At 48.3% G+C, this 27,011-nt stretch overlaps 12 protein-coding genes across 12 annotated transcripts; 5 read left to right on the top strand and 7 right to left on the bottom strand.

The window, feature by feature from the left end:
* Nucleotides 1–172: 172 nt before the first annotated feature.
* Nucleotides 173–1,450, bottom strand: BP5553_02389 (uncharacterized protein; the record flags this gene model as incomplete). Its single annotated transcript, XM_032011012.1, has 7 exons — nucleotides 173–389; nucleotides 447–588; nucleotides 652–825; nucleotides 904–985; nucleotides 1,058–1,162; nucleotides 1,221–1,306; nucleotides 1,378–1,450. 7 exons carry the CDS (start codon nucleotides 1,448–1,450, stop codon nucleotides 173–175), a joined length of 879 nt encoding a protein of 292 aa, XP_031875066.1.
* Nucleotides 1,451–2,439: 989 nt separating this feature from the next.
* Nucleotides 2,440–2,734, bottom strand: BP5553_02388 (uncharacterized protein; the record flags this gene model as incomplete). The annotated part of the gene is made up of 2 exons (XM_032011011.1): nucleotides 2,440–2,510; nucleotides 2,572–2,734. 2 exons carry the CDS (start codon nucleotides 2,732–2,734, stop codon nucleotides 2,440–2,442), a joined length of 234 nt encoding a protein of 77 aa, XP_031875065.1.
* A 2,071-nt stretch (nucleotides 2,735–4,805) lies between these two features.
* On the bottom strand, nucleotides 4,806–5,567 carry BP5553_02387 (TFIID-31kDa-domain-containing protein; the record flags this gene model as incomplete). Its single annotated transcript, XM_032011010.1, has 1 exon — nucleotides 4,806–5,567. One exon carries the CDS (start codon nucleotides 5,565–5,567, stop codon nucleotides 4,806–4,808), a length of 762 nt encoding a protein of 253 aa, XP_031875064.1.
* Nucleotides 5,568–5,974: 407 nt separating this feature from the next.
* Nucleotides 5,975–8,732, top strand: BP5553_02386 (Histidine biosynthesis trifunctional protein; the record flags this gene model as incomplete). Its single annotated transcript, XM_032011009.1, has 3 exons — nucleotides 5,975–6,833; nucleotides 6,881–8,449; nucleotides 8,533–8,732. The coding sequence occupies 3 exons, from the start codon at nucleotides 5,975–5,977 to the stop codon at nucleotides 8,730–8,732; spliced, it is 2,628 nt and encodes an 875-aa protein (XP_031875063.1).
* A 1,660-nt stretch (nucleotides 8,733–10,392) lies between these two features.
* BP5553_02385 (Uncharacterized protein) lies at nucleotides 10,393–10,698 on the bottom strand (the record flags this gene model as incomplete). The annotated part of the gene is made up of 1 exon (XM_032011008.1): nucleotides 10,393–10,698. One exon carries the CDS (start codon nucleotides 10,696–10,698, stop codon nucleotides 10,393–10,395), a length of 306 nt encoding a protein of 101 aa, XP_031875062.1.
* Nucleotides 10,699–11,292: 594 nt separating this feature from the next.
* On the top strand, nucleotides 11,293–12,066 carry BP5553_02384 (uncharacterized protein; the record flags this gene model as incomplete). Its single annotated transcript, XM_032011007.1, has 1 exon — nucleotides 11,293–12,066. The coding sequence occupies one exon, from the start codon at nucleotides 11,293–11,295 to the stop codon at nucleotides 12,064–12,066; it is 774 nt and encodes a 257-aa protein (XP_031875061.1).
* A 1,157-nt stretch (nucleotides 12,067–13,223) lies between these two features.
* Nucleotides 13,224–13,703, bottom strand: BP5553_02383 (Uncharacterized protein; the record flags this gene model as incomplete). Its single annotated transcript, XM_032011006.1, has 2 exons — nucleotides 13,224–13,641; nucleotides 13,693–13,703. The coding sequence occupies 2 exons, from the start codon at nucleotides 13,701–13,703 to the stop codon at nucleotides 13,224–13,226; spliced, it is 429 nt and encodes a 142-aa protein (XP_031875060.1).
* Nucleotides 13,704–14,961: 1,258 nt separating this feature from the next.
* Nucleotides 14,962–15,703, top strand: BP5553_02382 (Uncharacterized protein; the record flags this gene model as incomplete). Its single annotated transcript, XM_032011005.1, has 2 exons — nucleotides 14,962–15,159; nucleotides 15,236–15,703. The coding sequence occupies 2 exons, from the start codon at nucleotides 14,962–14,964 to the stop codon at nucleotides 15,701–15,703; spliced, it is 666 nt and encodes a 221-aa protein (XP_031875059.1).
* Nucleotides 15,704–16,293: 590 nt separating this feature from the next.
* On the top strand, nucleotides 16,294–16,644 carry BP5553_02381 (Uncharacterized protein; the record flags this gene model as incomplete). The annotated part of the gene is made up of 2 exons (XM_032011004.1): nucleotides 16,294–16,423; nucleotides 16,490–16,644. 2 exons carry the CDS (start codon nucleotides 16,294–16,296, stop codon nucleotides 16,642–16,644), a joined length of 285 nt encoding a protein of 94 aa, XP_031875058.1.
* A 279-nt stretch (nucleotides 16,645–16,923) lies between these two features.
* BP5553_02380 (uncharacterized protein) lies at nucleotides 16,924–17,906 on the bottom strand (the record flags this gene model as incomplete). The annotated part of the gene is made up of 2 exons (XM_032011003.1): nucleotides 16,924–17,256; nucleotides 17,862–17,906. 2 exons carry the CDS (start codon nucleotides 17,904–17,906, stop codon nucleotides 16,924–16,926), a joined length of 378 nt encoding a protein of 125 aa, XP_031875057.1.
* Nucleotides 17,907–19,686: 1,780 nt separating this feature from the next.
* On the bottom strand, nucleotides 19,687–22,161 carry BP5553_02379 (uncharacterized protein; the record flags this gene model as incomplete). The annotated part of the gene is made up of 1 exon (XM_032011002.1): nucleotides 19,687–22,161. One exon carries the CDS (start codon nucleotides 22,159–22,161, stop codon nucleotides 19,687–19,689), a length of 2,475 nt encoding a protein of 824 aa, XP_031875056.1.
* A 1,543-nt stretch (nucleotides 22,162–23,704) lies between these two features.
* Nucleotides 23,705–26,743, top strand: BP5553_02378 (uncharacterized protein; the record flags this gene model as incomplete). The annotated part of the gene is made up of 4 exons (XM_032011001.1): nucleotides 23,705–26,071; nucleotides 26,120–26,344; nucleotides 26,400–26,573; nucleotides 26,624–26,743. The coding sequence occupies 4 exons, from the start codon at nucleotides 23,705–23,707 to the stop codon at nucleotides 26,741–26,743; spliced, it is 2,886 nt and encodes a 961-aa protein (XP_031875055.1).
* Between the last annotated feature and the right edge of the window lie 268 nt (nucleotides 26,744–27,011).

The following is a 27,011-nucleotide window of genomic DNA, read 5'->3' as shown; positions in this document are numbered from 1 at the left end:
TCGGACCGCTTCATCGAAAGTGGGAAGTTTTGATGATCTGTACGGATGCTGGTGTTGATTTTTGGATTCTTACTCTCATTTGGTGAGAGCGGACCGAGTCTGTACGGAGCTGATGAGGTAGAACTTTTCCCATAGTACTGAGCCCTTGCATGAGCCTTGGAAAGGAGAGGTTTTAGTGCTGTGCGAAAAGGTCAGTTGGGCTTCCAGTGGTCGGAAACGTTTCGTGAGGGGTTGATAGATCGGCAGAGGCAAGGGGAATGGTACCTGGGACCGATGCGCACACAATGGCCACGTTTATTTCAACCATTGACCAGATATTGACGGGACCACCATCATAGAAAGGATCCTGTGACAGAGTAAACACTCGAATGCTGTACAACCGTACTATACTATATGGCTGTTAGTTACGGCGCCTTATACGGGGCGCGACTATAGTCGAAGCATACCTAGCAACACAAGCAAGAACACCCATTCCGAACACAACGAAGAGTATGATCTTCTCGCGTTGCGGCCGGTGGATCTTGGAGAGGACTCGGATGGGTAGACAGATAATCCAAATGTCTGTGATGATATTGAATGCTGATGTAGCTGCTCACGCAGATAGTTAGACAGGTCTACGACGAATGGCAAATACAGAGCTGCTGGACCTACAGTAGAAGAACGCGGTTGTATTGATGCATTTTCCAGGAACTGCACCGATGAAATCCCACTGCTTCTCCATCGGTACGCACTGCGCGAGGGTGCCCGTTAAACAGATACCCAAAAACACTGCGAGAAGCGCAATAGTCCCATGGCATAACCTTCGGACCACGGTCTGGGCCTCCACTAGAGAGATGTCAAACGTTGTCTTGGGGAGAACTCGAACTCAGGAGCATGGCTGTGCTGCGCGATATAGAGACTTACCTAAACGTAGGTAGAAAAGCACGATCGAGATTTTGATGAAGGCAACAGCGAAATAATAGGTGGCCTGGATAGCGAGAGTGACCTTGAATTCTGGATCGTCAGATCGTCTTCATAGCTTACGAGCGCTAACAGAGACTGGAACTCATCCACTAACCTTCATCATACGGACCATATCCTCCATGGAGTTTTCAGTGGCAGGTAAACCAATTCCCCATCGTGCCAATAGAAGTATCTGGCACATGTAGCCCACCGTAGCCGCCTGGGTTGATAAACGAATCAACATTTGTCGGGCAGCAGAGGGAATTGGGGCATCTCACCCAGCCTAGTACCATGGCCCAGTCATCCTTTCCCAAACTACGGACAATGAAAAGCCTTGTACAGACTCGAGCAATAATAATGATTGCTGGTCCGAGGAACAACTGGTTAGCTGGGGTAAAGATAGCTTGAGCTGGAAAGGGTGTACGGTTTGCATACTTCCAAGACTAACGCAAGCAACGGTGATACCAACGAGCTGATGCTGCCGCCCTTTGTCGACGGGCCCATCCATATCGAGGGTGATTGATTTCGTATACTTTCGTGCTATCAAGTCACTCTAAGCGTCCCAATCTACCCTGTGAGGAGGCCGGGGATGAGGGAGGACACAGAGAAGATACTTATATCGCGCTCCGAGAGGCGAGGGGCGGTATCCACGGAGCCCAATGAAGAAACTGGGATGATCCCCACAAACACATCGTCCTTGCTGAGGACTCTATCGAGCGAGGCCCAAGCACGCATGGGTATAAAGGGATTTCTTCTCGGGGTTCTTCCACTCTGCACCAGCCCGCGCCAAAGCGTTCTGCGATACCCGGCACCGATTCGTGGATTCTTCGCGTGTAGTACCTGTGTCCGAGGCCCTGAGCAGCCCGTCAGTATGGCACGATGGTGCGGGATGGCTGGTGTTAGAGCCCTAGAGGCTGATTCTCTGGAATGCGTCGATCGTGCCCCGTTATTATTTGGGGCAATACTCCGTACTGTATTCCCACGCCCCGCCCCCCCACATCTGTGCGCGATCCATTGCTGCTAGGAAGGAAGGCTCCTGGCAGTTTTGTAGCCACTCAAGTAATGTGTAGACTGGAGTGGTGGTGGTTTTGAAGTCTTTGCATTTTGCATTTTGCTAATATTCGGATGATGTCGTTTGATATACCGCCCATAGGTATCTTACCTTCTACCTACCCAGTAGGTACTTCGCTACAAGTACTGGAAGCGGACTCTGTTAGCTTCGACACGTATTGCGTACTTAGGTAGGTAGGTACTTTACGGAGTACTTTGTACATGTACATACTTGGATTCGAGCGCTACTTAGTAGCACTTGTTAAAGCTTAATTTAATATGCTCGGCTATACCAGGTCAGTTATCGGAGCCATCTATTCCTTGGAAGGCGGCCGCGTACAGGCTTCGATCAACTTCAACTTTTCACTGTGGACATATGTGACTCCCTGGCAACAGAACCACCGATACATACATGCACAGCACGGCAGCACAATTCGAGTTTTCCTGCTACAGGATCCGTAAATTCTTCGCTGGTACAGTGCAGTACGAAGCACCCTCTCTGTCCACACTCGGACTGGCTATAATCTGTAACCATTAGCTTCAGTCTCAGACTCCGTAGCCTGGTGGATGAGTACCTACGGAGGAGGAAGCCCAACTGAGGCAGCGTCATAAGCCGGCCGAGAGATCCGAATAGTGGATTCGTCATGCCCGTACTCGAGTAGGATGTACGAGGTAGAGTAGAGGATGGTATTCTAGCCTTCTTGGCGGCACCTTGCAATACTTCGTGTTTCTTATGGACCATGGATGATGGAGAGTCCGAGAGCGTCTGGGCTCGGTAGCGAAGCGCAGGGCCAGCTGAGGATTCCGAGCAAAAGGTTGGACGAGAGTTGGACGAGAGTTGGACAAGAGGACCTCATAGTTGGACGCGAGCTGAGTACAGTTCGAGCCCATGTCCATGTACCCAGGTAGCTTCTTCGGGATGGGTGCGAGCGTTGCTATCGCATTATTATTATTACCTCGCACGAACGTACTGTACTTACTGTACCGAGTCGCCTTGTGGGGTTGTGGTCACTGTGGTGGCGGTGGCGGTGGTACCGTTGGTGGGACGAGAGTTTGGTGGACGAACGACTCTTTATTCTCCTTGCGCACTGTTCTCGTACCACAGAATCAGAGATTGCCGACTCCGTAGTCGATACTCGTGCGTCGGTTACAGTAGTTAGCACCAAGTTCCGTCGTGTACCATACTTATACTTACTACCAAGTGCCCAACCACGAAGTACTTCGTAGTTCTGGCACCAGTCCATTATTATTTGGTGTTGTCGCCACCCCAAGCCACCCCGAGCCCTCCAAAATTGAAGCGATTCCCAACTGCCGATGTGGAGTATTCCAGGTCAGCCCCATCGCGCGAACCGTTGGCAGCTTTTGCCCTTTGCCCTTTGGCCTCTGATGTCCAGCTGCCCTCCGGACGCATTCCGCCGCGTATTACGACGAACAGCCCAGCATTCTGCAATTGCAATCTACAGCAGACTGCAGTGCTCTAGCTTGGCCTCCTCCTCGTTGTCTGTGCTCCGAACCGCGCCTGGGCGAGGCAATTGTTTCACCACGATGGCTGCCAATTCGTTCCTGTCCTCAATTATTCCCACTGCATGCAGCCTACAGCCGCCGACCACTCTCTCTCAAACCCGCGGGGGATCCCAACCTTCTGCGACCGTCAAACCGCGACTCGATTGGCGTCCGAATCCAAGTTCCACCACCGCACCGCCAAAACATATCGCGATCGGATCCCACCAGGTACTAGGCAACGAGCGCGCGGCACTTGGCTTTCGATATTCCGCATGTGTACACACTAGCGCCAGGGACTACTTCTGGTCCGCTTATTTGGGTACTCGAGTGGCTGATGGATGGAATTGGTTCTGGAAGACGACCCGGCAACGCCAATACTGTTGGATCTACTTTCGGCACATGCTAGGGTACCGGTAGGGTATGGCACATGTACTAACATACGGAGCCCCGTGTAGGCGGGTAAGTAATATTTTTAAAAGCCACCAGGACCTACTCATATTACCTACCTAGGTAAGGTAAGGGAGGTACGAGGAGGTACGAAGTATTGGATGATTACGCTGGCTCGAGGTTCGCCAGGGTGCGGGAACAAACTACCTAGGTACCTGGGCACTTAATACTGTCCCGAGTATAGGGTGTAGAGCACCTGGATATCACTATTCGATGCGTTTAACGGACTAATAATAGGTTCCGTCAAAGCCTGCCAGTGCAGAAATAAAGTGCGTCGCGGAAACCCGGGATGTCGTCGCTTTAAAATAAAACCCAAAATCAACTGTATTTCGTACTAAACATGTACCTCTTAGCTCCTTGAATCTATATCCATATCTATTAGCTCTGATATAATAAAATCTGCCAGGAATCGTGTTTACCTGTATCTATAGTGTTTAGTGTTTTATTGCTACTAAACGCGAAGGTACAGTGCCTACCTAGTAGATATAAAAAGAGAGCACCAAGAAATAAAGGTAGAATATAAACAAGGCAATATATCAATCAAGAACAGGAATAGAAAATGATAGATACAAAACACATAAAAACAATTAGAAGATTTAAAAACAACACCCTTAAAAGGTCGTTAAAGGTCGGCCATAGTAGGCGAGTGGTATTTGTTAGTCGTATTAAATTATTACTATACGTAGCTGTGGACTAGTGCCCCCAAGCATGTACGGTTGTGTAATACTTAATGCATGCTGTAGAAGCTCATTTTCCTCTTATTATAAACAAGTATAACCGGGATATAGTGTCCCATCCTCAATGTCCCAGCCGTAACACCAAAACTCCCAGCGCCAGGCAGGATGTATTTGTACATATTGCAGTCAGTCGTCCTTGTCCATATCCTGATCCGCATCACCGCCGAACAGATCCTCCATTGTTCCACCCTCTTCACCACCCTCAACGCCCTCATCCAAAGGCCCTACGCCGCCCATAACGACGTCCCCCGAATCCTCATCAGCCGTCACCCACTCCCCTTTAAGTCCCCAGGGTATACCAGTCATCACGAACCGCTCGCTAGGCAGTCGAACACCCCACTCGTTCTGCAAAACTCTCGGCAAGGCAACCTTATTCCGTGCCTGAGCTGTCTCCAGCAGAAATTCCTTGCTCAGGCCCCCGCCGCCACTCCCACCGCTAAACTGATATTGTAACCGACTCGAAATGGCTAGTTGTACGGCATTGGCACTGACTTGCCCGTCCGCGTCCCGGAAACCCCCTCCCGGCGGCGCGTCTCTTGCGCGAGTCTGTTGTGAAACATATGCGTCGGAAGACAGGTGAAGGGCATCGGAAAGAATGGAAGATGAATGTCGGTAGGCGAAGTCCAGGAGCTGCAATGGGACACGTTCTTGGTATGCAGTGACGCCGAGGGAAGAGAGGAGCATGTGGATAAGACGGGCATCGCGGGGCCTCTTGCCAAAGCCATTGTCCTGGACGGAAGTCATTGGGACGCTGGTACTCTGGATTGGTGGCATGGCAGGAGGAGCAGGTTGCGAGGAGGCAGTTGCGGTAGCAGCAGCAGCAGCGGAATGTGATTGCAGCGGGGAGGAAGAGTGCCCGTTCGTTTTGGGGGCAGTATTGTCGGCCATCGTGGTATAAGTGAGCCTCAAGGTTGGAGGTAGAGTTCTCAAGTCTTCATCGATCGCGATCGCGTCGAAGCTTGAGGTATGGGCGGGACCCCGAATGTCTCCCTCGCTGTAGATGTCCGTTCTCGCGACGGACTGTCGATCTTTGTAGACGGACCAACCATGTCTGGGTCGTGATTACTAAGGTATTACTTAAGGTGCCGTCTGCTCACGCCCCTCGCTAGTCCTAATCGGGGTGGCGACAATCCTGCCCCTCCATCCGCCTGTCAGCAGTCAGCAGTCGGCAACATCGTCAGAAAATCTGCGATCCCCGATTCCCCGAGAGTGAGTCAAGTGGAAGTCTTTCTCCATTTCCTCTCAGACATCCTCCTCTGCCTACACCATACACCATACACAATACACGCTCCGAGATGGATACCACGCTACCTCTTCCTTTCGTCCCCAGTGTCCGCCTTGGAACCGACCTTCAGCCTGCGGAATCCAAACTCCAAGATGGACCGGGACTTGCCCAGAAGCAGTTGTCGTACCTGGGATGCGTCTACCTCTCGGCAACCAGTGAGAATATTGACACTGTCCTCCAGTTCCTCGGGGGGCACATCTCGATTGAGGTATATGTCAATGCCACCGCAATTAACTCAATCGCCGATATTATTACATGTTTGGACGCCGGTGCCCGGAAGGTCTTTGTCAAGGTTACCCAGGCCGAGCAATTGAAGCCTTATGGGAACAGGCTGATTCCTGTACTTTCTGGACAAGATGATGCCCCAGCCTCACTCCCAAATGGTGTCCTGGTGGAAATTGATGAGAATTTATCGTCCTCTAAACCTGCCCTGGAAAAGTTAACTGCCCGCAAGATCTCGCCGGTATTTGCAACACCCGCCTCGACCTCCGGGCTCGACTCATTTGTCCAACTTGCAAAATCGCACTCTGCCATACCAATTATACCTGCTGAGAGCTTGACGGTGGAGCAGGGCTCGATAGGGAAGATCTCTATTCCTGGGCTTATTGGAGGATCGTGGGTTTCGGACCGGCCCGATAAACTCGTTCCGACAGTAGTCACAGATGAGAGGGGCATTGCTCTTGGGTTGGTATACAGCAACCAAGAGAGCGTCGCAGAATCCTTGAAGACCGGCACAGGTGTTTATCAGAGCCGGAAACGCGGGCTATGGTATAAGGGCGCTACATCTGGCGATATACAAGAGCTCGTGAGAATTTCCATGGACTGTGACCAGGATTGTCTGAAGTTTGTGGTCCGGCAAAAGGGACGAGGTGAGGAAAATGAATCTTTAGTATGATAACTTTCTGAGAATCTCTAGGTTTCTGCCATTTACCTCAATCCACTTGTTTCGGCGAACTTCGGGGGATATCAAGCCTCGAGAAGACCTTGGTATCAAGAAGAAGCGCTGCACCCGAAGGGTCATACACCGCACGCTTATTCTCCGACGAGAAGCTATTACGAGCCAAGATAATGGAGGAGGCAGAGGAGCTGTGCGATGCGCAGACAAAGGATGAAGTCGCATTTGAAGCCGCAGATCTGATATACTTTGCTTTGACGAAGGCTATAAGCGTGGGTGCTAGCCTTGCAGATATTGAACGGAGCCTTGATGCGAAGAGCGTCAAGGTTAAAAGAAGACAAGGGGATGCCAAGGGGAAATGGGCTGCGAAAGAGGGAATTACGAGTGTGGTAGCCAATGAAGCTACTAAGCAGGCAGTGAAAGAGGTTGCCAACAACGATGCAGCTACTACAGGTGGTCGGATCACCATGAAGCGCTACACTGCCGAAACGACGTCCCTAGAAGAATTGGAAACAGTGTTACAAAGGCCATCGCAAAAATCTACCGAGTCAATTATGGCTATTGTTAATCCAATCATCAAAGACGTTCGCACAGGTGGCGACAAGGCGCTTTTGGGATATACTCACAAGTTTGAGAAGGCAACATCACTCAGGTCACCTGTCCTTAAAGCGCCATTTCCAAAATCTCTGATGGATCTTCCTCCAGAAACAATCGAAGCAATCGACGTCTCGTTCGAAAATATCCGGAAGTTCCACGCTGCCCAGAAGGAAGAAAAGTCTCTTCAAGTTGAAACTATGCCAGGTGTAGTGTGCACTCGTTTCTCGCGACCGATCGAACGTGTTGGGCTATACGTGCCAGGAGGAACGGCCGTCCTCCCTAGTACAGCGCTCATGCTGGGAGTCCCTGCCATGGTCGCAGGATGCAAGAAAATCGTCCTAGCTTCACCACCTCGCATCGATGGCAGCATTACGCCTGAGATTGTCTACGTTGCACACAAAGTTGGCGCAGAGTCAATTGTACTCGCAGGCGGCGCCCAGGCAGTTGCAGCTATGGCCTACGGTACCGAGAGCGTAAGTAAAGTGGACAAAATATTAGGGCCTGGCAACCAATTTGTCACTGCTGCGAAGATGTTTGTCAGTAATGATACCAACGCTGGCGTCAGCATTGACATGCCTGCCGGCCCATCTGAGGTTTTGGTTATTGCCGACAAAAGTGCCAACCCGGCATTTGTTGCTTCCGACCTATTATCACAGGCAGAACACGGTATTGATAGCCAGGTAATTTTGATTGCAGTTGATCTTTCGGAGAAGGAACTCTCGGCCATTGAAGACGAGCTACACAAGCAAGCAATGGCGCTACCTAGGGTGGATATTGTCCGAGGGGCAATTGAACACTCAGTCACGCTTGTGGTGAGAGACATTGAAGAAGCTATGAGGCTGAGCAACATATATGCCCCCGAACATTTGATTCTACAGTTGAAGAACGCTGCAAGTGTCGTTGAACTTGTTGAAAACGCAGGCAGCGTGTTTATCGGCGAGTGGACGCCGGAGAGTGTTGGCGACTACTCCGCGGGGGTTAATCATTCACTGCGTAAGTTTATCTCTTATCTTATTTTGAAATATTGTTGTCCCGCTCGGATCTCACTTTCTTCGTCGGTTCTAATGGTTGAGTAGCAACATACGGTTACGCAAAACAATACTCAGGGGTAAATCTTGGATCATATGTAAAGCATATTACCTCAGCCAACCTCACCGCTCAAGGCCTGAGAAATGTGGGCGGTGCCGTCATGCAGCTCGCAAAAGTAGAGGAGTTAGAGGCCCACAGACGTGCGGTGGAAATCCGGATAAAGTATATGGATGATAATAAGATATAATGACCACGTTAAAGGCGTTAATTTACTTTAGATCTGGAAATAGATGGTATGAAAGGTGTCCTATAGAATATACCATTTATACGTCTTACATTGGGCTGATTTGGTATCAAAGCCGACAGCTATACGACACATCTATATCCATTATGATCTGTAATTTGTCGATACCTTTGGATGCTAAAATCCTTCAATATCTGGCTTCTTTGGCATTGGTTTCATCTACAACCTACAAAGCACGGTCTCTACTAGGGAGTGTCCCTCTTTTCCCTGGTCTCGCATCAACTTCTCCAGCATATTCGACTCGACCAAGACTCCCTTATTTGCTGCTCTGGTTTATTATGGTATGGCCTAGGGACTGTCTCTTATACACATCTAGATGTGTATAAGAGACAGGTTGTGAGAGAGTTATGACTACCAAAACTCCCGGGAAAAGTCTAAGAGTGCCTGGTTTGGTGGTAACAACTTGCAGGCCATCTCTTATACACATCTAGATGTGTATAAGAGACAGGAGTTATGACTACCAAAACTCCCGGGAAAAGTCTAAGAGTGCCTGGTTTGGTGGTAACAACTTGCAGGGCATCTATGGCGCCGTTCACCATGCCCACTTTCTATTCCTACGAAACGGATACTATGCTATTGTTCTCCGTTATCACAAGGCGCATCTAATTTTTCCTGAGTTGAGACTTCCCTACTCATAATTGGTATTGTCGTGATCATCTGGGCTGTGGTTATATTCTCTTTTGTCCTTTAGTACAGTTGGGGAATGGAGCTCTAGATAAAATGCTAGTCAGTTAATGGAATATGCTTTTCTTGCAATGTCCAGGAGCGATACATGGGTTTAAGCTGGTATTATATCAATCTCCACAAGCCGCATATGGGCTTTGCGCCCGACATAATTTCGGCCAGATAGAGCTCCATATCACTTCGTGAAATACGCAAAATGCAACCTTGTCCATTTTGGGGGACATGCGAACAAGTGCTCTATACCCGGTATGAACAAAACTGTTTCACGTAAGTTGGAATGCCGAAGGACCTGAATTATGGGACTTTGAACATACACAAGGATGTATGTATTATACTTGCAATATCAGATTATTTCATAAAATTGGCTCTCATTACAGTCAATCCCCCCTTTGTGTGGCTTCAAACTAGGTAAAACCGTGGTGCTTCTGATATGAAATCGAAACTTATATCCTTTTCCTTCCAATCAAATAGATCCCTTCTTAAATAGTAACTAGCCCTGAAACCAATTCTGTGAAGTGTTGATGATTTATAATAAAACGAGCCAGCCCAAGAAATTGCCAGCCGGTCTTAGGCGGATTCTGCAAGCAAATAGGGAATACTCCATGAGAGTAGGTTTATTGGACCTTATGGATACTCTAATAGATTCTCACTCATATCACTGCTATTTACGTCAAATATAGAGCTAACAGGGGGTCGTACAAAACGCCATCATAGAATGTGTTATTTGCCAAATCGAAAAGAAATCACTACAAGATATCTCACTTCGCATCCTCCACAATACAGTCATGGCTAATCGGGAGGTGACAGTACACAGAGTCATTCGTTAATATAGCCACTGTTTACCACCCATGACTTCCAAATCTTCATCCTAAAATACAGTTTCACAGCCAGCGATATCCACCGCCTAGTTCCTAGGGGTTTATTGTTGTTTTTGACCACCAGTAGCTCCTCCAACCAAACCTCCAGCGGTATTTGTCAAGCCTCCAGCGGTATTGCCAACTCCCTGAGTGGTCTTCCCAGCAGCATCTGCAACCCCGCTGGTCGTTTGACCAGCAATATTTCCCACGCCTTCCGTCGTCTTTCCGACAGCATTTCCGGCTCCATCAACAGTTTTTCCTACAGCACCGCCCACGCCACCCAATAGACCCCCCTGACCCTTTTGCTCGTCGCCGCCCGTGAGGGTCTTGTCGAGGCTGTTGGTAACGTTTCCGAGGAGGCCTGCCATCATGTAGAAGTTGTAGTTTTTTGAGTTGGACGAGTAGTTGTCTTGTGTGTGTGTAGATGGAATCGAAATTGAGGTGTGGTTTGCTATTGTATGTGTTGACTGACCTTGACTGACCTAGCTGTATATATGCTCTTGTCCTTTGAAGCGTCTCTGTGTTTAAATATTGGTTATAATTTTCAGGTCGATTCCTAAACCTGGTATTGTGGATGAGGCCCCGTCAACGTCATTCTACCTCACATCCCCGTATACTGTCCCCAAAGCTGGAAGTGTTGAGGTAATTGATGCTTCCCTGTCTATTGCGAGTGGTAGAAGTATGGCCATAGGCCCCTCTTTGCTGGTATAATAATCATGATCTTGGTTGTGGATCCCTCTCGAGTAGGTCCCGTGGCCAAAAGAGCCAGCCACCTCCGTCATACGCGCTCACTTGCATTACGGAGTAGGGTGGCACGGCATGCCGCTGCTGTGCTCAGAGGGGTGCATGTATATATACGGAGTAAACTTATCAAGATTATATGCGGACACCGCTTGGTCACCGAAAGGGACAAAGCGCTGATCGCAAAACATCATCAACTACATATCTCGATATTCCATATGATGGCGTCGCAAGGCCCAATCTCCGAAGTTGAAGCACTAGACGATCGGCTGCTGAATGACATCGGCATCGACCAACCTAGCAATCCAGCGCACGATGTCACCAGTCAATCTGAGCAATTTCTGGCTCCCCAACCAGGATCGAATTATCCCCTAGATTACTCCGATGTTCCGTCCACCGCCGATTCACAAGATTCCTCGAAACAAAGACGGAAACACCAGCGCGGTGGCCGAAAAGCGAAGAAGCAGGAGGTCCAGCCGGTTTCAGAACTGGATATTCCCCCAAAGAAGAATGGCGAGACTCCCGAGGAGGAAGAACAGCCGAAAGTTACCAATCCCAAATTGAAGCATAGGGGTTCAGATTCTCCGCTTGAGACTGGAATAAGAGCCTTCAGCCTAAAAAGGGCTGAGTCCTCGGGTGGCAGACCTTTTGGCGTTTCAATAGAGAGACAAGGCTCAAAGAGCAGGTCTAAAGCCAAAGCTAGACAAAAGTCGAAATGCACGGCATGTGGAAGGAGACCAAAGCACATGCCAGACTTAAAGAATACGAGGAAAGACGACTGGGAGAGCGATAATACAAGTGAGGCTGAGGAGAGCGAGGAAGAAGAGGAGGACCAGGAGGAGCACCAGGAGGAGCACCAGAAGGACGACGGGGAGAAGCTGCCGAAGAAGTCGAAGAAGAAGAAGCCCTTCGCTATACGCTTAGACCTTAATCTTGAGCTTGAGATATTCCTTCGCGCGAAGATTAAGGGCGATGTTACAATAACATTCTTGTAAGTTTGCGTTCAGATAAGCTTTCCACGATGCGACGGCAAGCTGCAGGCACTGAACCGTTCCGCAGAGAATAAACCTAGTTGCAATGCCGGCCGCCGATGAAGAAGTACAAGGCGACACATAAAGTTTTAGGAGGATCAGATTTGAGGTATGCATTTATAGTATAACATGTTGAGGAATTGAAATGCTAGTCGAGTCTGTTAGATGCCTAGTGGTGGTTAGAGATCTGATTATCCAAGCATTACGGCGCATGCTGTACATATGCATATAGGAGGAGGTTATGGGAAATAGATATCTCTTCTTCAAGAAGTAGGGTCAAGCTCTACGACATAATTTCTGCTTTAGCCATGGAAAGTCCTACACTTAGAATGAGGAATACTGGGAGGGGCCAACTCCAGTGAGACAGTGCGTTATCTACCGCACCGCCACAACCGCCAATTTTCCTTCGTGTCTTCGGCCAGTACTCCGTAATCGTAGCTCCTTAGCTTATTACTTTACTTATTCGTCTGTGCTTAGGGTCTTGTAACCGGGGTCATGATTAGTCGGTACCCCATACTTCTAGTCTTTGTATCACTTAGAAAGCGTCCGATGCACAGGGAGAGGAATTACATATAAGTCATCAATATATCCTAGACATTTTTTTTTGATTGCTTGAAGGTGGCTACGATTACATATAGGCTAAACAATTAAAGCAACGGCAGCTCTAACGCTACCTACCTAGGTAGGTATGCACGGCACACAGCACTGTAGATGTGAGACAGATATATCAACAGCACAATACCAAAGATCCATATTGACGACATACCAGACTTTATATTATACAGAGCAGCCACTGATATCCCACATCTAGTAACAATCCCAACGTTCCCTGTCCGGGAATCATACCCCAGCAGAAACGATAGCAACCCAAAAGACACCAAGTTCAATTCAATTCAATTTCGACTCGCTCGCTCTAACTGGTATCGATCGTACTGTACAGGATAGGATGTAGATGTGTGTCTGAAAGACACCCAACACTATCAGCTCGGTCTCCTACCTACTGACTCGGAATTACTAAAGTATGTCCCGTCATGAGGACCGACTTACTTCTCACAGTAATCCAATTGTCACATCTCCCTTGACTCTTGCGTAGAGGTCGACCTAAAGAAAACAAAGTATTACTACATCAATCCTATTGTAACATCGCCCTTCACCCTAGCATAGAGATCTACCTCAACCTCAAGATCCAGCTCTATCTTGATTTTTAAACTGCTGTCCCGCACCTCCTTTGGCTGCGGACGGTCCTTGATTCGCGACTCTCTGATTGCTCCGCCATGGCCGCCCATGTTTCCCGTAAGGCGTGGGTCCATCGGGGCCGTCATCTGCTGTTGCTGTTGCTGGGGTATGTGGTTCAGCGGTGCTTGTTGCTGTGGTTGTTGTTTGTTTTGACGTGCTCGTTGCATCGTACGCTGCCCCTGTTTTGGTTTCTCTTGTTGTGGTTCAGGCTGCTCCTCTTCCTCTTGTGGTTCAGGCTGCTGCTCCTCTTCCGATTCCGAGGCATATTGATCTTCGTTCTCCGTAGTGTTCATTCTTTTCTCGCTGGAATTAAGGTCAGTAATTAATCATGGCATAACTACCTGTGGGCCTTACTTGTCAGACATTATGTCGAGGGATTTTATCCAAGGACTTTGATACAAGACGGGCTGTGGGCTCGTAGATGGTGAAGCAATGTTGCTTGATTAAATATGGAGATGAAACCTCTTCCGATTATATTTTATTCAGGCGTTGGTGGAGATGAGAAAAGGGGACCCGACAACTAGATAGTCAGCGTTTTATGTATGGGATAGTTCATCGGCCGATGACGACGTCAGTGGATCGACCCTGGGGATCGATCAGGAATACATGTACCCACGTACGTAACAAGTTACTGGGGTAAGGTATGGGGTAAAGAATGTTATGACATAGTTGTAAACAGGTTTCCAGTAGATAACTCCCGCATGCGGCTCTATGTGCGTCATCCTGCATCGGGCGCACCCCTTTCGTTTTTAGCTGTTGCCGCTTTGTCAGGCCTGAGATCTCTGATACAGTAGAACCAGGTTAACAGGGGCGAAACTGCGGGAGACTCGAGAAAGTACTGACTACAAGCTCCATTTCTGCCCAATAGCTAGGATGGATACATCCACTCCCCATACTTCTATTGGCTACCGCCGCTACCAGTTTTTGAAGCGGGCCGCTAACGGGCCGGGTGGGTCTGTGGGTCTGTGCAACAACAAAACGTGGTTGTAATAGCCGTAGGGAAGTACTAGGTGCCTAGGTACTTTTGCGCTCTCTCTCGACTCTCTCGTACTTGTCTCGTGTCTCGAGCTTGTGAAATTCTACGAGGAGCTATTTTACGTATAGGTTCTGAAAATAGTTGTTTAAGGGGTGTGACTAAAAGTTTAGCCACATTTCCCACTTGGACCTATTGCCAAGTGGCTTTTGTGGCCCTTCCTCCCTGTGACACCGTACAGAGTAAAAGAAAATACCCCATACTCGTGTCTTGATGCAATTATTAATGGCTTGCAAGTTGCACCGAAGGAACAGACATAGGTGGAGGCCATCTGATGTCATTTCAACGAGGCAACGATTTGAGTGATCTCGCTCCCCTCAGCCCATGATCCAAGCGCCCAGGCCGAACTGATATCCCTAAATTTTTAGCTTAAATTTAATCTACCTAATATTTCCCATCAAGATTCCATTCACACAGCATTAATCATTGATTAACACAGCCCTAATGAGCGACAGGGGGTGTTACGGGTATTTGCAGCCCCAAGTTCACTATTCGCTGAAATCTTCTATTTCCCTAAATCGACGTTACTAGTACCAACACACCAAAATTACCGTTTCAACACAACACAAACTCCCCAGAGTATTCTCAAAATGGTACTGGGAATACTCACTTCCATAGCCGCCTGTCCCGCCATCATCGGAACCACTGAAGCTGTCCGACAAGGCCAGAAGCAGAATGCCAGAGAAAAGCATCGGAGCCGGAAATCCAACCTCCTTGTAACTTGCTCAGATCCCTCGCGCAAAGCGCGCGACATACACGGTGGGACAGTAGTACTCCGAGATAAAAAGGTAATGTTTCTTCAAATCACTTATTTTCTACGAGTTCTCTCCCTTCCTATACAAAAGTCAGCTAACGTTAACACAGCTTTACGTGACAACTGTCAACCCAAAGGCAAAATTTCCCGAGGATTACGAAGACGACAATGAGCGCATTAGGGGATATGGCCATCTTTTTGCAGGTTATTTTTTCCCCTACCCGGACAGCACATGGGGCCGGCGAGGCGAGGGCTATGTTTCTACCATTCAAGAAGATCCACCACAGCTCAACTGGATTTACGTCGACAAAGACACGTACGAAGTGAAATACGGACTACGGAAGGAAGCCGAGGGACATATAGTTGGGCCGTGGAACTGTTCCCCTATTGATAGGCGGCTGACTTTTGATGGGTGGGAAGGTTGGACTGTTGTTGAGGAGAAACCGGGTGAGTGGGCTTTGTATTTTGATGTCGATGACGATGGGCTAGAAGGGAGAGTCCCGTTGGATAAGAGGATCATGGAGATTGAGTTGACGAGAAGAGAAACAAGGATGCAAAAGGGAGATCCAATACTTTGATTTGTTAAGATACCCAGCTAGCAAGGTATGAAAAATACGAATATCATTGGGGTTCAAATCCAGCGATGAGCATTTATTACATTTCCTCATGAACCCATATTATAAACCAATAGGATTCACGTCTCCACACCATACAATACTTGGTTGAAAACTGGTATGTCGGCGTCAGGACTTGTCCGGTCTTGTATTTACAAATTCTGGGTGGCCAAATTAATATATTAACAATACGAAATTTGTTAATTATTCCCTAATGTTTCACTAGCTGAAAACACGCCCAGTACAATCCTTGGTCCCCCCCCCCCCAGCCCCATCGTCTGACCATAACCCCATACGTCATTAGCTATTTATCACATGCACCACTCTTGCCTCCATCCCTACAAAGGTTGAATAGCCTGTACTTGCTCAGTTATCACAGCATATGAATCCTGCTGGTCCCGGGTAACAACCTTCCTACAATTTCCTATATATCTGAAAGGCTAAACCCCCCACTAGCACACATTACGCCTACACCTGGTAAGATTATCAACTCATCTGATATCTTATCCCCTCAAACCAACCAGTCCAGCAAAACCCAACAGCACATTATAGCCATGGCAGAAAACATCACCGACTCTATTACACAGAAGGAGGAACCCACATACCTCGAGTCGATCACGCTCTGGGTTGAAGACACTTACCTTAGTTGGTTTGGAGAAAACAGGGCATCCTATGGCGCAAAGGGTTAGTTCCTTTTCTGCACCGCTTTCATCTTTCAGTTTCAAAAAGCTAAATTAGCATAAAATATAGACTCTTTAAAGAAAATGGAAATTACTGGTAATAAAGATATTGACCGGGTTCAGAGAAGCGTCGGTGAGACTGTGGGTGATAACTTGGGAAGAAACGGCATCGCGGGTGTAGTTGGTGACGGACTTGATAAGGTGGTTCTGAGGGGCAATGTTTGAGGTTGTTGTCACGTTCCTTACGCATCTTTGTGGCTATTCGTGGACGGGGTAGTCCTATTAAGTCAGATTGATTTCATTTCTTGGTGTATAATTTGGGTTTGTCAGGGATATAAGAGTAAATTAATAGTGTGGATAAATTGGGCAAGTATAGATTAACAGTTACTCCGAAAATCCTTTCCCATCAGGCAGTGGAACCCCACCGGCGTCCTTTAAAATCACATCTTCGTCGGCAGGTAACGGTATCCGCAAAGCCTCTTTTAAAACCTCCTCGCTCACCCCTCAATCTTCTGGCTCTGGTAACGCCTGGCAGGCGAGAATAGCTTTCAGCTCCTGCTCGTCCTCATCTGCCTGGGTTTTCTCACTCCTTACATCTCCGATTATACTTCCTGAATTTCCTTTCCCCAGGATTTCTTCAATCCCCTTAACATTCCCATCATCATCTAGAGTTTCGCTCTCACTTCTACTTCTTGCCGCTCTCGCCTCATCTAGGAAAAACCCATCGACAGCCTCCCTAATCTCACACACATCTCCCCAGCGAATTCCAGCAGACTCTGGTAACCACAACATTCCTCTCAGGCTGAAATATACTACAGTGCGCCACAATCTCATTCCCTGCCTTCACATTAGCTGCTTCTTTCCACCACCCGTTTTCTTTTCCCTCTGCTTTTCCAACACTCTCACTCTCATCATCCACAACACCAACAGGAATAGCACAAAATGTCCTCCTGGGGACAAAATAGCCACCTGTCCAATAACCGGTATCCCCAAAACTCGTAAAACCATTACATCTCCCCACCCCACTCAATCGATTAAGTCTTCCTAGTCGCGTAGAAAGCTACTCCTGCTTCATCAATGCACCAACGAACTCCAAATGTGATGACATCCACGCACATCCTTCCCCAATACTCTCCCTACTCAGGCCCACATTGGCAGGGTTCAAATTTTGCGCCAAACTATCTTTGCTGGGCAGGCTGGGAAGTGATTTCGGAATGCCTGGCATATTTTCCTTTTTGAAGTAATTTGGTATTGATAGTAGGGAAGTGGATTTTGGATAGGGAGTTTCCGATCTCCTAGCGGTGCATATAGGCCGTTACCCCTCCGGCTACAACTGCACCTACTGTACCAGTGCGTGCAGCGAGAAGTTGCCACCGTTACCAGCTCGGAGCTAAGGTGAAAATTGCTCCTGTTCGAGCTCCTGCTCCGGCCCCTGATCTTACGGCTGATGCCGTTGAAAGACCTATACCTCCAGAGAGCGTGGACATGGTGTTCCAGATAGCGCTAACTCTCTGGTATTGGGAGAACGCACCATATGCTAAGTGGGAGCTAGCGAGGCCGTTGAAAGGTGTGTTGAAGGTAAGTGTGCCCCCTAAAGGGGAAACATGCATTTATTTTCGGGGGCCAGTGGGTGGGGATGCTAAAGAGGGTGTCCGTCGCGACGCAGCCCCCTCTGGAGTGGAATATTAGCCTCCTATTATAGTCCGAAAAGACATATCTACCTGTGCGAAATTCTTACCCCATGCAGTGAGCAACAAGAACCACTGCCACCGAGGGGTTCAAAAATGCTGTCGGCGTTGCAGCGCTCTGTTCAAGAGACAATACTTGCGACTGTAGCCATTCCTGGAAACTCTCTACGCAGGCTGAGAGGTCGCCCCGAGTCTCATATTTGGGGTACAGCGGTTTGGACGTTCAGTCCGGGTGCCTTCTCTCTGATGAGGTTCTTGAGGTCCTGTTCATGATTCGGAATTTTGCTCTAGATATAATAAATCCAGTATCATATAGATACGAAGTGCCTAACTATAGGAAATTGGAAAAACGTCTCCTCGTCCCTTTGAATTCGTGGATGAAACATAACAGGAAAGGTTTTATCATTACAGAATGGTAGTGTGTAGTGGAGTAGAATAAATATGAGGAGATCCTAAGTCGAAGACATATATCGAAAACGCGTATATGGATCGAGTAAGAAACTAGCCTTCCAATATTGTTAGACTTTATAAAACAACAGCCATTGTACGGCTTTATTTTTACTTATAGTTTTTAAAAGACTAGGCTAAGATGCTCAAAATTAAACTACCAACAGACACAGTTGCCCAATCCACCATAGGATTTTTGAAGACCTTACACACTATCCCCACCAAGAGCGGCACTCCTCGGAACCCTTCATCCATCAATAAACCACAAATTTCTGCCTACCGAGTATGCTGCATTCATCGACGTTAGCTAAAACTCCACTTCACCTTGAGCACCATCTAACATCACCCAAAACAGGATCTCTATTGACTACCCTCCTTTCCTTGCTCCCCCTTTCCCTCATAATCCTTGGACCGTGGCGACGCCACATGAAGCACCCCCTCTAACTTCCCCCCTTCAAAACCTAGAAGCTGCACGCCACGTGTGGCTTTTCATCCCGCCCTTCTCGAAACCTGAAAGTTGGACTAAAGTGCGGGTTGATCTTGTTGAGTCAGCTCCAGTCGATCATGCATGCTCCATGTCTCCCGTGCATGTATTACATCATAAGGCAAACCCCGCCAAACTTCGCATACTTCGGACACATGCAGGGTCTCTCTGTGGCTGGTATTGTCTCATGTAGAAAGTCTGGAGATTGAGGAGACGTGATGTGATATGAGGATGTGAAGTGCCATGGCATGTGGCTGAAAGAGCTTGGGAGTATTATTGGATAATGCCTCCTACTTATTGTGGTAGGGGGCATACCCTCCTAGCTATCGGAGGTTAGGCAAGAATTACAAAATGGTCGGGAAGTTATGAAGGACACAAGGGCCAAGATTAGCTATTGATCATAAACCACACATATATTTTATAAGATGTGTGAAGGAAGACATGTATTGACAGCTCATAATCCATAAAATTACCCAATTACCCAATTGAACATACAAATATAGAAACGTAAATGAATAGAAATATATCCTCAGCACTCATTCGACCTCCTTTCATAAAAGCTAGAAAACAATGCAACCTTAGCCTATTGACATCCTTATTAACCCCTAAACATAAATAACAGCGCAAGCAAAACCACCGAAAAAGAAGTCACCGCTGCTGAAAGCTGCCTGGGATCTTGATCGTAAGATACATGCCCTCCTTAGTAGTCTCCACTGCAATCTCAATCCCACCTGAGCCAGAGTTACCACTCTGATCCCTAAGTTCGCTTTCGTTTGCTTTGATGACGGTTTTCCCGTCTTGCTGCATGATCTCCATGCCTTTTAGGTTTGGTAGGCTTGTATCTTCTCGAACGTTTGATAGACTGCGGCCTGTTCTGGGTTTGTCCCCAATATCGCTCACCTTGCTAGGGACTTTCTCAGATTTTTCATCTACGATTTCGCCGGACTCATTTGCTTTCTTTCCGGCCGTGGATTGCACATCCCCGGTAGCTTTGCCTTGGACTTTTCTGGAGCTATCGACGATGTTGCCTGACTTGTCGACTTTATTGCCCACAAGGCCTTTGGCGCTTTCTAGAACTTGGGCAGCTTGTCTAGTAGTAGCCTGCACCTCGCCCTTGGTAGCCTGGTTAGAAATACCATTAACCTTACTGGCAGCGCCTCCTGCAGTTTGCTGTGTTTTATCGACAGTGTTCTCAGCGGTCTCTTTAGCTTTGTTTGTTACTTCCCCGGTAGCTCCTTCAGCACGGCCAACAAGATCCGTAGGATCTTGAACGGTGTCAGTGATCTCGCCTGGGATTATGTTACCAGTTATACCCTTCGCTTGATCAGATATATCATTGGCGGTGTCTCCAGTCTTGCGTTTTACCTCGCCGGCGGCCTTGGAGACCCCATTGAGTCTATTCATACTACTGCCGCCCTTGGCCTTCTGGGTAACATCGCCTGCAGAATCAGAAGTTGACTTTGCAGTATTCCCCAGACCTTCCATCTGTTTTCCAACACCCTCCGTGGCCCTGCTACCCAAGCTGCCGAATTTCTCCTTTGCGCCGCCAGCGGCATCTTTGGTAGACTTAGTGGCCTTGCTAGCTGACCCTTTTGCGATTTTCCGGGCCTTGTCAATCGTGTGGCTAGGACCACCAACTTTATCTTGAGTGAAATTCGGGGATCCTTGTGGAGAATTTAACACATCATGAGCCATGTTCTTTGCTTTCCTTTGTGTGGTGTCACCACCATCTCGAGCTTTGTCCTGAACACTGTCGGCTGTATTTTTGGCCATTTTGCTGCCTGACCTGACCGCTTTCTGGCCTTCTTTGACGACGTTACCTGTAGGACCTATGCCAGTAGCCCCATCAGGAGCCTTGTCCAGGGCCGCAAGTTCATTATTGTCGTCATCATCTTCGTGTTCCTCGTGATCTTCATGGTTTTCATTATCCTCATGGCCATCTTCCTCTTCGTACTCTTCGCCGCTATTATTCTCCTCTTGTTCATCGACCTGGGCCTTCTCATCTTGATCATCATGCCCATGCTGTACCGATTCTTCCTCTATCCCGGTATCGTCTTGACCCTGCTCGGATTCATCATCCTGGGCCACTGACTCCTCACCTTGATATTGATGGCGATCAGGGTGATGGCTTTCTTCGTCATCGTTGAAGTTATCATCTTCCTCATATCCTTTATTGTGTTCTTGCTCTTCTTCGTGTCCCTCACCGCGTGCCTCTGAGTGTGCCTCTTCGTGCTCCTCATTGCGGCTCTCTTCTTCGTCCTCTGGCTCAGAATTTGGTTCAGGAATTGGAGCAGCCGGTTTCTTCTTGATAATTTTTGGGGCATTGTCACTTTTTGGGATGGATGGTTTCTGTTTCGGTAGTGAGCTTTCAGGCTGCTCATTATCATCTGATGAAGGTCTCTCAGGCTCCGCTGGTAACGATGGCCTTTTCTTCTTTATCATCTTTTTGGCTGGTTTTGGAGCATTATCCGCCTGTTCAGCGGGTTGCGCAGGGCTAGGTGCATCGAGAGTATGCTGTTTCTTCTCTAGGTTATTTTCGGGTGTTGACGGAGGCGCCGGTTTTTTCTTTATCATTTTTTTTGGAGTATCTTGGACACTATCGTGATGTTCGGGTTTGGGCGCATTATGATCAATTGGCTGGTCACTTTCAGGTGCAGATGGAGGAGCGGGCTTCTTCTTCATCGTCTTCGGAGAATTTTGAGCATTGCTGACCTGATCAGGTTTTGGTGTGCTGTCCTCAGCGGTGGGCTGTGGAGTTGGCTTCGTTTTGACCATCCTCTTTGGACTTGGTACGACTCCGTCGTCACCGGCATTTTTGGACTTAGATGACGTTTTCTCTGACATTACTGAGGCTGACTTCGACGCTTGCTCGGAATGGGTTTTCGGATGAGAGTGTTCTTTTGGGGAGTCTGGCTGTGCCTTATCTTCGAGTGGAGATGTTTTAGCTTTTGCGTCTTCGGATCCCCTCGAAACGTGTTTTTTGACGTGATTGGGACTTGGTGCTGAATTTTGAGGCAGAATCTTCTTGACGGAGGTGGGTGATTTGGGTGTTGGCACGCTTTTCTCAGCCGACTTGACTGGCGTCTTGGGGGTCTTTGGAGTTTGGGGGGCAGGGGCGGACATATTGAGTGATTCCAAAGAAATATATAGCGGAGCGAAGAATAAGAGAATGAAAGTCGAGAACCTAAAGATCATGAGCGGTTGAGTTTTGGTTTTATGAATGGGCCGTGTCCAAGGGGGCTTTCTTCTGACGCCCAACAGACCTGGAGTCTTGCGAGCTTCGATGACGGAATACTGGTGAGCGCGACTGCGGGAAATAGTAGCGATGACACAAGGAGCTCGAATCGCTCAAGGCTTCATCCGACGGCGACCTTGATCTGTATACGGCCTGCAGCTGATGGGAAGGGTGGGGCAAAGGATGGGCACCATGTGAGTTAAAACCGGGAAGTAGAAATTGAACTGCGCTGTAAGGGACCGGAATTCTCTTGTCTACTGTACTGCTACCGAGTTCGAAGGCTTCTGTGAGTCTGGGATGGGAGAGAATAGGACAACCGCAGTTGCAGGGAGCGACAAGTAGCAACACAGCATGTAGCGCCAGATAACAGATAACGCCATAACTCGACAACAAGGAAATGCAGGTACCTGTACCTGTACAAGCAACCTGCCTGGCAGATGCAGAAGAACCCGCGTTGCTGACGCGTTGGCTGATGTTGGTAACTCTGTAGCTGGGAACTTGAACTTGTATGAAGTCACTGTGGAGCACAACTACTTCCCTGCAGCGCCGTGGCTGATTTGCCACCTCGGATCGTGGATGATGGATGTGCACTCGCCACAGCCACAGCCACACAGTCCTGGCACGCCACGATGTAATGTACGGAGAGTTAAGAGACCAAGACCAAGTTTTGAAAGAACGAGGATCAAGGAAAGTATTATCGGTCCCGATCGTTTCAGCTTATTTACTGCGGGCCATCAGTGGCAAATCGCGGGATGCAACGATATGGCCCGCTTTCTGCCACAACAAGGGTCGCCAACACAGCAGTCCTTTGTACTTCGTACTTCGTACTGCACATAGTCCCTCACTCACCCACTCACAACGTCCCTACCCACGGCACTGTAGCCGCTGGTGGACCCCTCTCCGCCTGTCCCCGATTTTATGTCGTGTCCGCCCCATGGAAATTGTTCCCCAGACCCAAAAGCCTGATATGTTCCTTGCCCATAACCTGGTGCTGTGCTGCTGCATCATAGAACAATGATCATGATCTTCACCCGCTTGCCGTTTGGGGATAAGCGCGAGCAGCAATTTGATACTCGTTGACCCCTATGATGAATGGTCTCCGTTGTGTAAGAAGCCCCTCTAGATCGTAGATGGATGCAATGATTTACACGGGGTCTGAAATTGCTGTACTGTCATTAATTGGATTGATGACGTAGGCTTTCTGGTATTCCAGGCCCAAGAAACATATGGGTATGCCCCTCTTGGCTTCGTATAACCCATATAAGACGGCGCCTGGACGGAACTATCTTGGAATTATATTTCTTGATTCATGACAATTTATACAAGCACTTCCACTCGGATCACACTTAATATTTCAGAAGTACTATCATAGATATATACCAAGTCGAACGCAAGTTACTAGACCGAGTCCTTTAGCGACAAGTAGCCATCATGGCCGACACTGCAACACAGCCGGCCAGTCAGGTTGGCTCGCCGAAGAATTCAAAGAAGAAGGGTTCAAAGGCCCAAGAACAAGCACCAAGTCAGCTTGGTGAGACGGATAGCCGGGCCGCTGAGACCGTTGACGATACTCAGAAGGAAGAGTACGACGACCAAGCTGACAGCGGAGTCGATGGACTTGCCACTGGTGACGAACGGGGAAGTGAGGAGGAGAAGCAAGAAAGAAACGAAGGAAGCGAAGAGGGCACTGAAGCTATTGTAGCTGGTAGTGTCAATCAAGATGGGGATGTAGTTGATGATGAAGGAAATGTCATCGGCCACGTGAAGGGTCAAAATGCATCCCAACTCGAGGGCAGCATGGTTGACCAGGAAGGAGACATTGTCGACAGTGAAGGAAACGTGGTAGGTCGCGTCGGTGACTTGGAAGAAGTTGGTTCAAAGGCACGGTCGGAACCTGTCGAAGGTATCGAGAAGCCCGGGCTCGCAGGGCCTTTCGGTGTTCAAGATAACGGTGATATCACCAATGCTACTGGCAACGTCATCGGGAAGCTCGCGGAAGGAGAACCTCAAGATCTTGTCGGAGCCTCAATCAAGGAGATCGACGACGAAGGGAATCTGAAAGCCAAAAGCGGCAGCGTCATTGGCAAAGCAGAGCTGAGTCCCCAACTGCTTGAAAAGGATGGATCAAAAGCCGGAACCTCAAAGACCGAAGTATCCGATTCACAACAGCCAGAGACATCAGAAGAGAAGCCCGACTTGTCGATACTTAAAGACAAGAAAGTCAACAAACTCGGAAAGATTGTCGATGAGAATGGCAATCCATTTGGCACCCTTGTTGAGGGCGAAGCAAAGAAATTAGCTGGCAAGAAGGTGGATGCGGAAGGCAAAATCTGGGACGATGCCGGGAAGGTCCTAGGGCGCGCTGAACTGCTCCCGGAATCTGAACGAGAAGCCGAACCACTAGCTCCATTCGAAGATTTTCCAGACAGCATCATTGATAGCAAAGGCAATGTTATCTTCGAGGGAAAGATTGTCGGAAAGCTTGCCGAAGGCGATGCCAAGAAATTAGAGGGCAAGAAAATTGACGCAGATGGTGATATTCTGGATAAGAATGGGAATGTTCTGGGCAAAGCTGAAAGATACCAGGAGGAAGAAGAGATCCCTGAAGCCCCTGAAGCCAAAGATGTTTCCATTTTAGAAGGCAAGAAAGTCAACAAGGCTGGCAATGTCGTCGACGATAATGGCAAGCTCTTCGGCCGTATCGCCGATGGCGAGGTACCCAAACTAATAGGGAAAAAGGTGGACGCTGAGGGGAAGATCTGGAACGATTCTGGCAAGGTTATCGGCACTGCTGAGCTCATCCCAATGGACGAAAGGGAGGAAGATTCAGGAGCACCATTCGAGGACTTTCCTGATACTGTCATCGATAGCAAAGGGAACGTTACCTTCGAAGGACAGATTGTTGGCAAATTGATCGAGGGTGATGCGAAGAAACTTGCGGGAAAGAAGGTTGACAAGGACGGGGAAATTGTCGACAAGATCGGGAACGTACTTGGTAAAGCCGAGAGATGGGAGGAACCAGACAAACCTGAGCCTGAAGCTGTCGATCTTTCTGCTTTGGCCGGGAAGAGAGTTAATAAGGTTGGCAACGTAGTCGATTCCCACGGCCAAATTTATGGACGACTTGCCGAGGGAGACCCAAAGAAGCTTGCTGGCAAGATGTGTGATAAGGACGGAAATGTGTGGAATGATGGTGGAACCATTGTCGGCCGAGCCGAGCTGGTTCCAGAAAGCGAGAGGGAAGGAGAGAAAGAAGGGCCATTCGCAGGATTCAACTCGCCCACCGTGACCAAGGATGGAAAGGTTGCGGATTCTAAAGGGGATATTATTGGAAGACTCACCGAGGGCGATGCTAAGAAACTTTATGGAAAGGAAGTCGATGCTGATGGGGATGTATTGGACAAGAATGGCAACACTCTAGGTAAAACCGAGAGATGGGAGGAGGAAGTGAAAGAGAAATCCAAAAACCCTGTCGCAGGACGAAAGATCAATCGCGATGGCAACGTTCTCGACGATGATGGCGATGTCATTGGGAAATTGGTGGAAGGCGACATTGGCAAATGTATCGGAAAAGAGATCGATGACGATGGTGATATCGTCAACTCGAAGGGACAAAGCCTTGGCCATATTAGCCTCCTTGAAGACATCCCACTCGAACCAGTGCAAGAGCAAGAGGATCCCGAGGAGGTCGAAAAAAAGAAACAGCTTGAACAAGACAAGAAGCTGGCTAACCAGATGGCCGGCTGTGTCCAACAATCTATCGACAAAATCAAGCCCATCTTGAAAATGATCACAGATGTAAGCAATGCTAAACATGCCTTGTAATACATACTAATGTATAAATAGGCTATAGACGCTGCAGAGCGGCAGCCAAAGGAAGAGCTCGATGAGCAGAAACTAGTGGATACTGTCAAACCGCTACTCGAAGAAGGAGGCCAAATCCTCCAAGAGGCTAACGGAGTCATTCGTGGATTGGACCCTGATGGCAGAATACAAGCGAATGCAAAGAGCAAGACCGCTTCTCGAGAGGCAACACCCGAGGAACACAGGCTTGCGGAAGTGCTGAAAGAGGTATGTACTGGATAGAAGACGACTTGGGTGGAATGATTGTACTAATCCATTGCAGTTGACAGAAAACGTCACCAAGACAATCGATCAGGCGAAGAAAAAAATTGCAGGCATGCCACATGCTAAGAAGGAATTGAACCCGCTATGGGGCCTGCTAGCAGAACCTCTTGGTCAGATTCTTGCCGCCGTCGGATTGCTGTTGAGTGGAGTACTCGGCTTGGTGGGTAGACTGGTAAGCTTCTTTCGTTAATCGCATCTTCGAGTGATACTAACAACTTCTAGCTCAGCGGATTAGGTTTGGGTGGCCTCTTGGACAACCTCTTGGGCGGACTTGGTATCAAGGGAATCCTGAAAGGTCTCGGACTCGGCATGGTTACCGACTCATTGACCGGGAAAAAGTAGTAAAGGGCTGTACTGTATGATATAGCAACGCTGTTTTTGCAATGAGTGATGATATTCCTGGGCTGGATTGGAATTGGGATTGGGTTCAATGTTGTAATGATCTTATGTCCGTACGAGTACCTGTTTGAGAATGGAAATTGATATTCCTAGTCTGGTTTGTCTCGATTTGCGGTACCGAGGCGCTTCCTGCCTTTCTAACCGCCACCGCTCTATAACAGCACCGTCTAATTCTACAGGTGGCATTCAGTTTATGATAGGGATAGGGTCT

The sequence above is a fragment of the Venustampulla echinocandica genome, assembly GCF_003357145.1.
Source record: "Venustampulla echinocandica strain BP 5553 chromosome Unknown scaffold_0, whole genome shotgun sequence".
Lineage (NCBI taxonomy): Eukaryota > Fungi > Ascomycota > Leotiomycetes > Helotiales > Pleuroascaceae > Venustampulla > Venustampulla echinocandica.
Note: the sequence above shows the minus strand (reverse complement) of the source record. Positions and strands in the feature narration are given on the sequence as shown.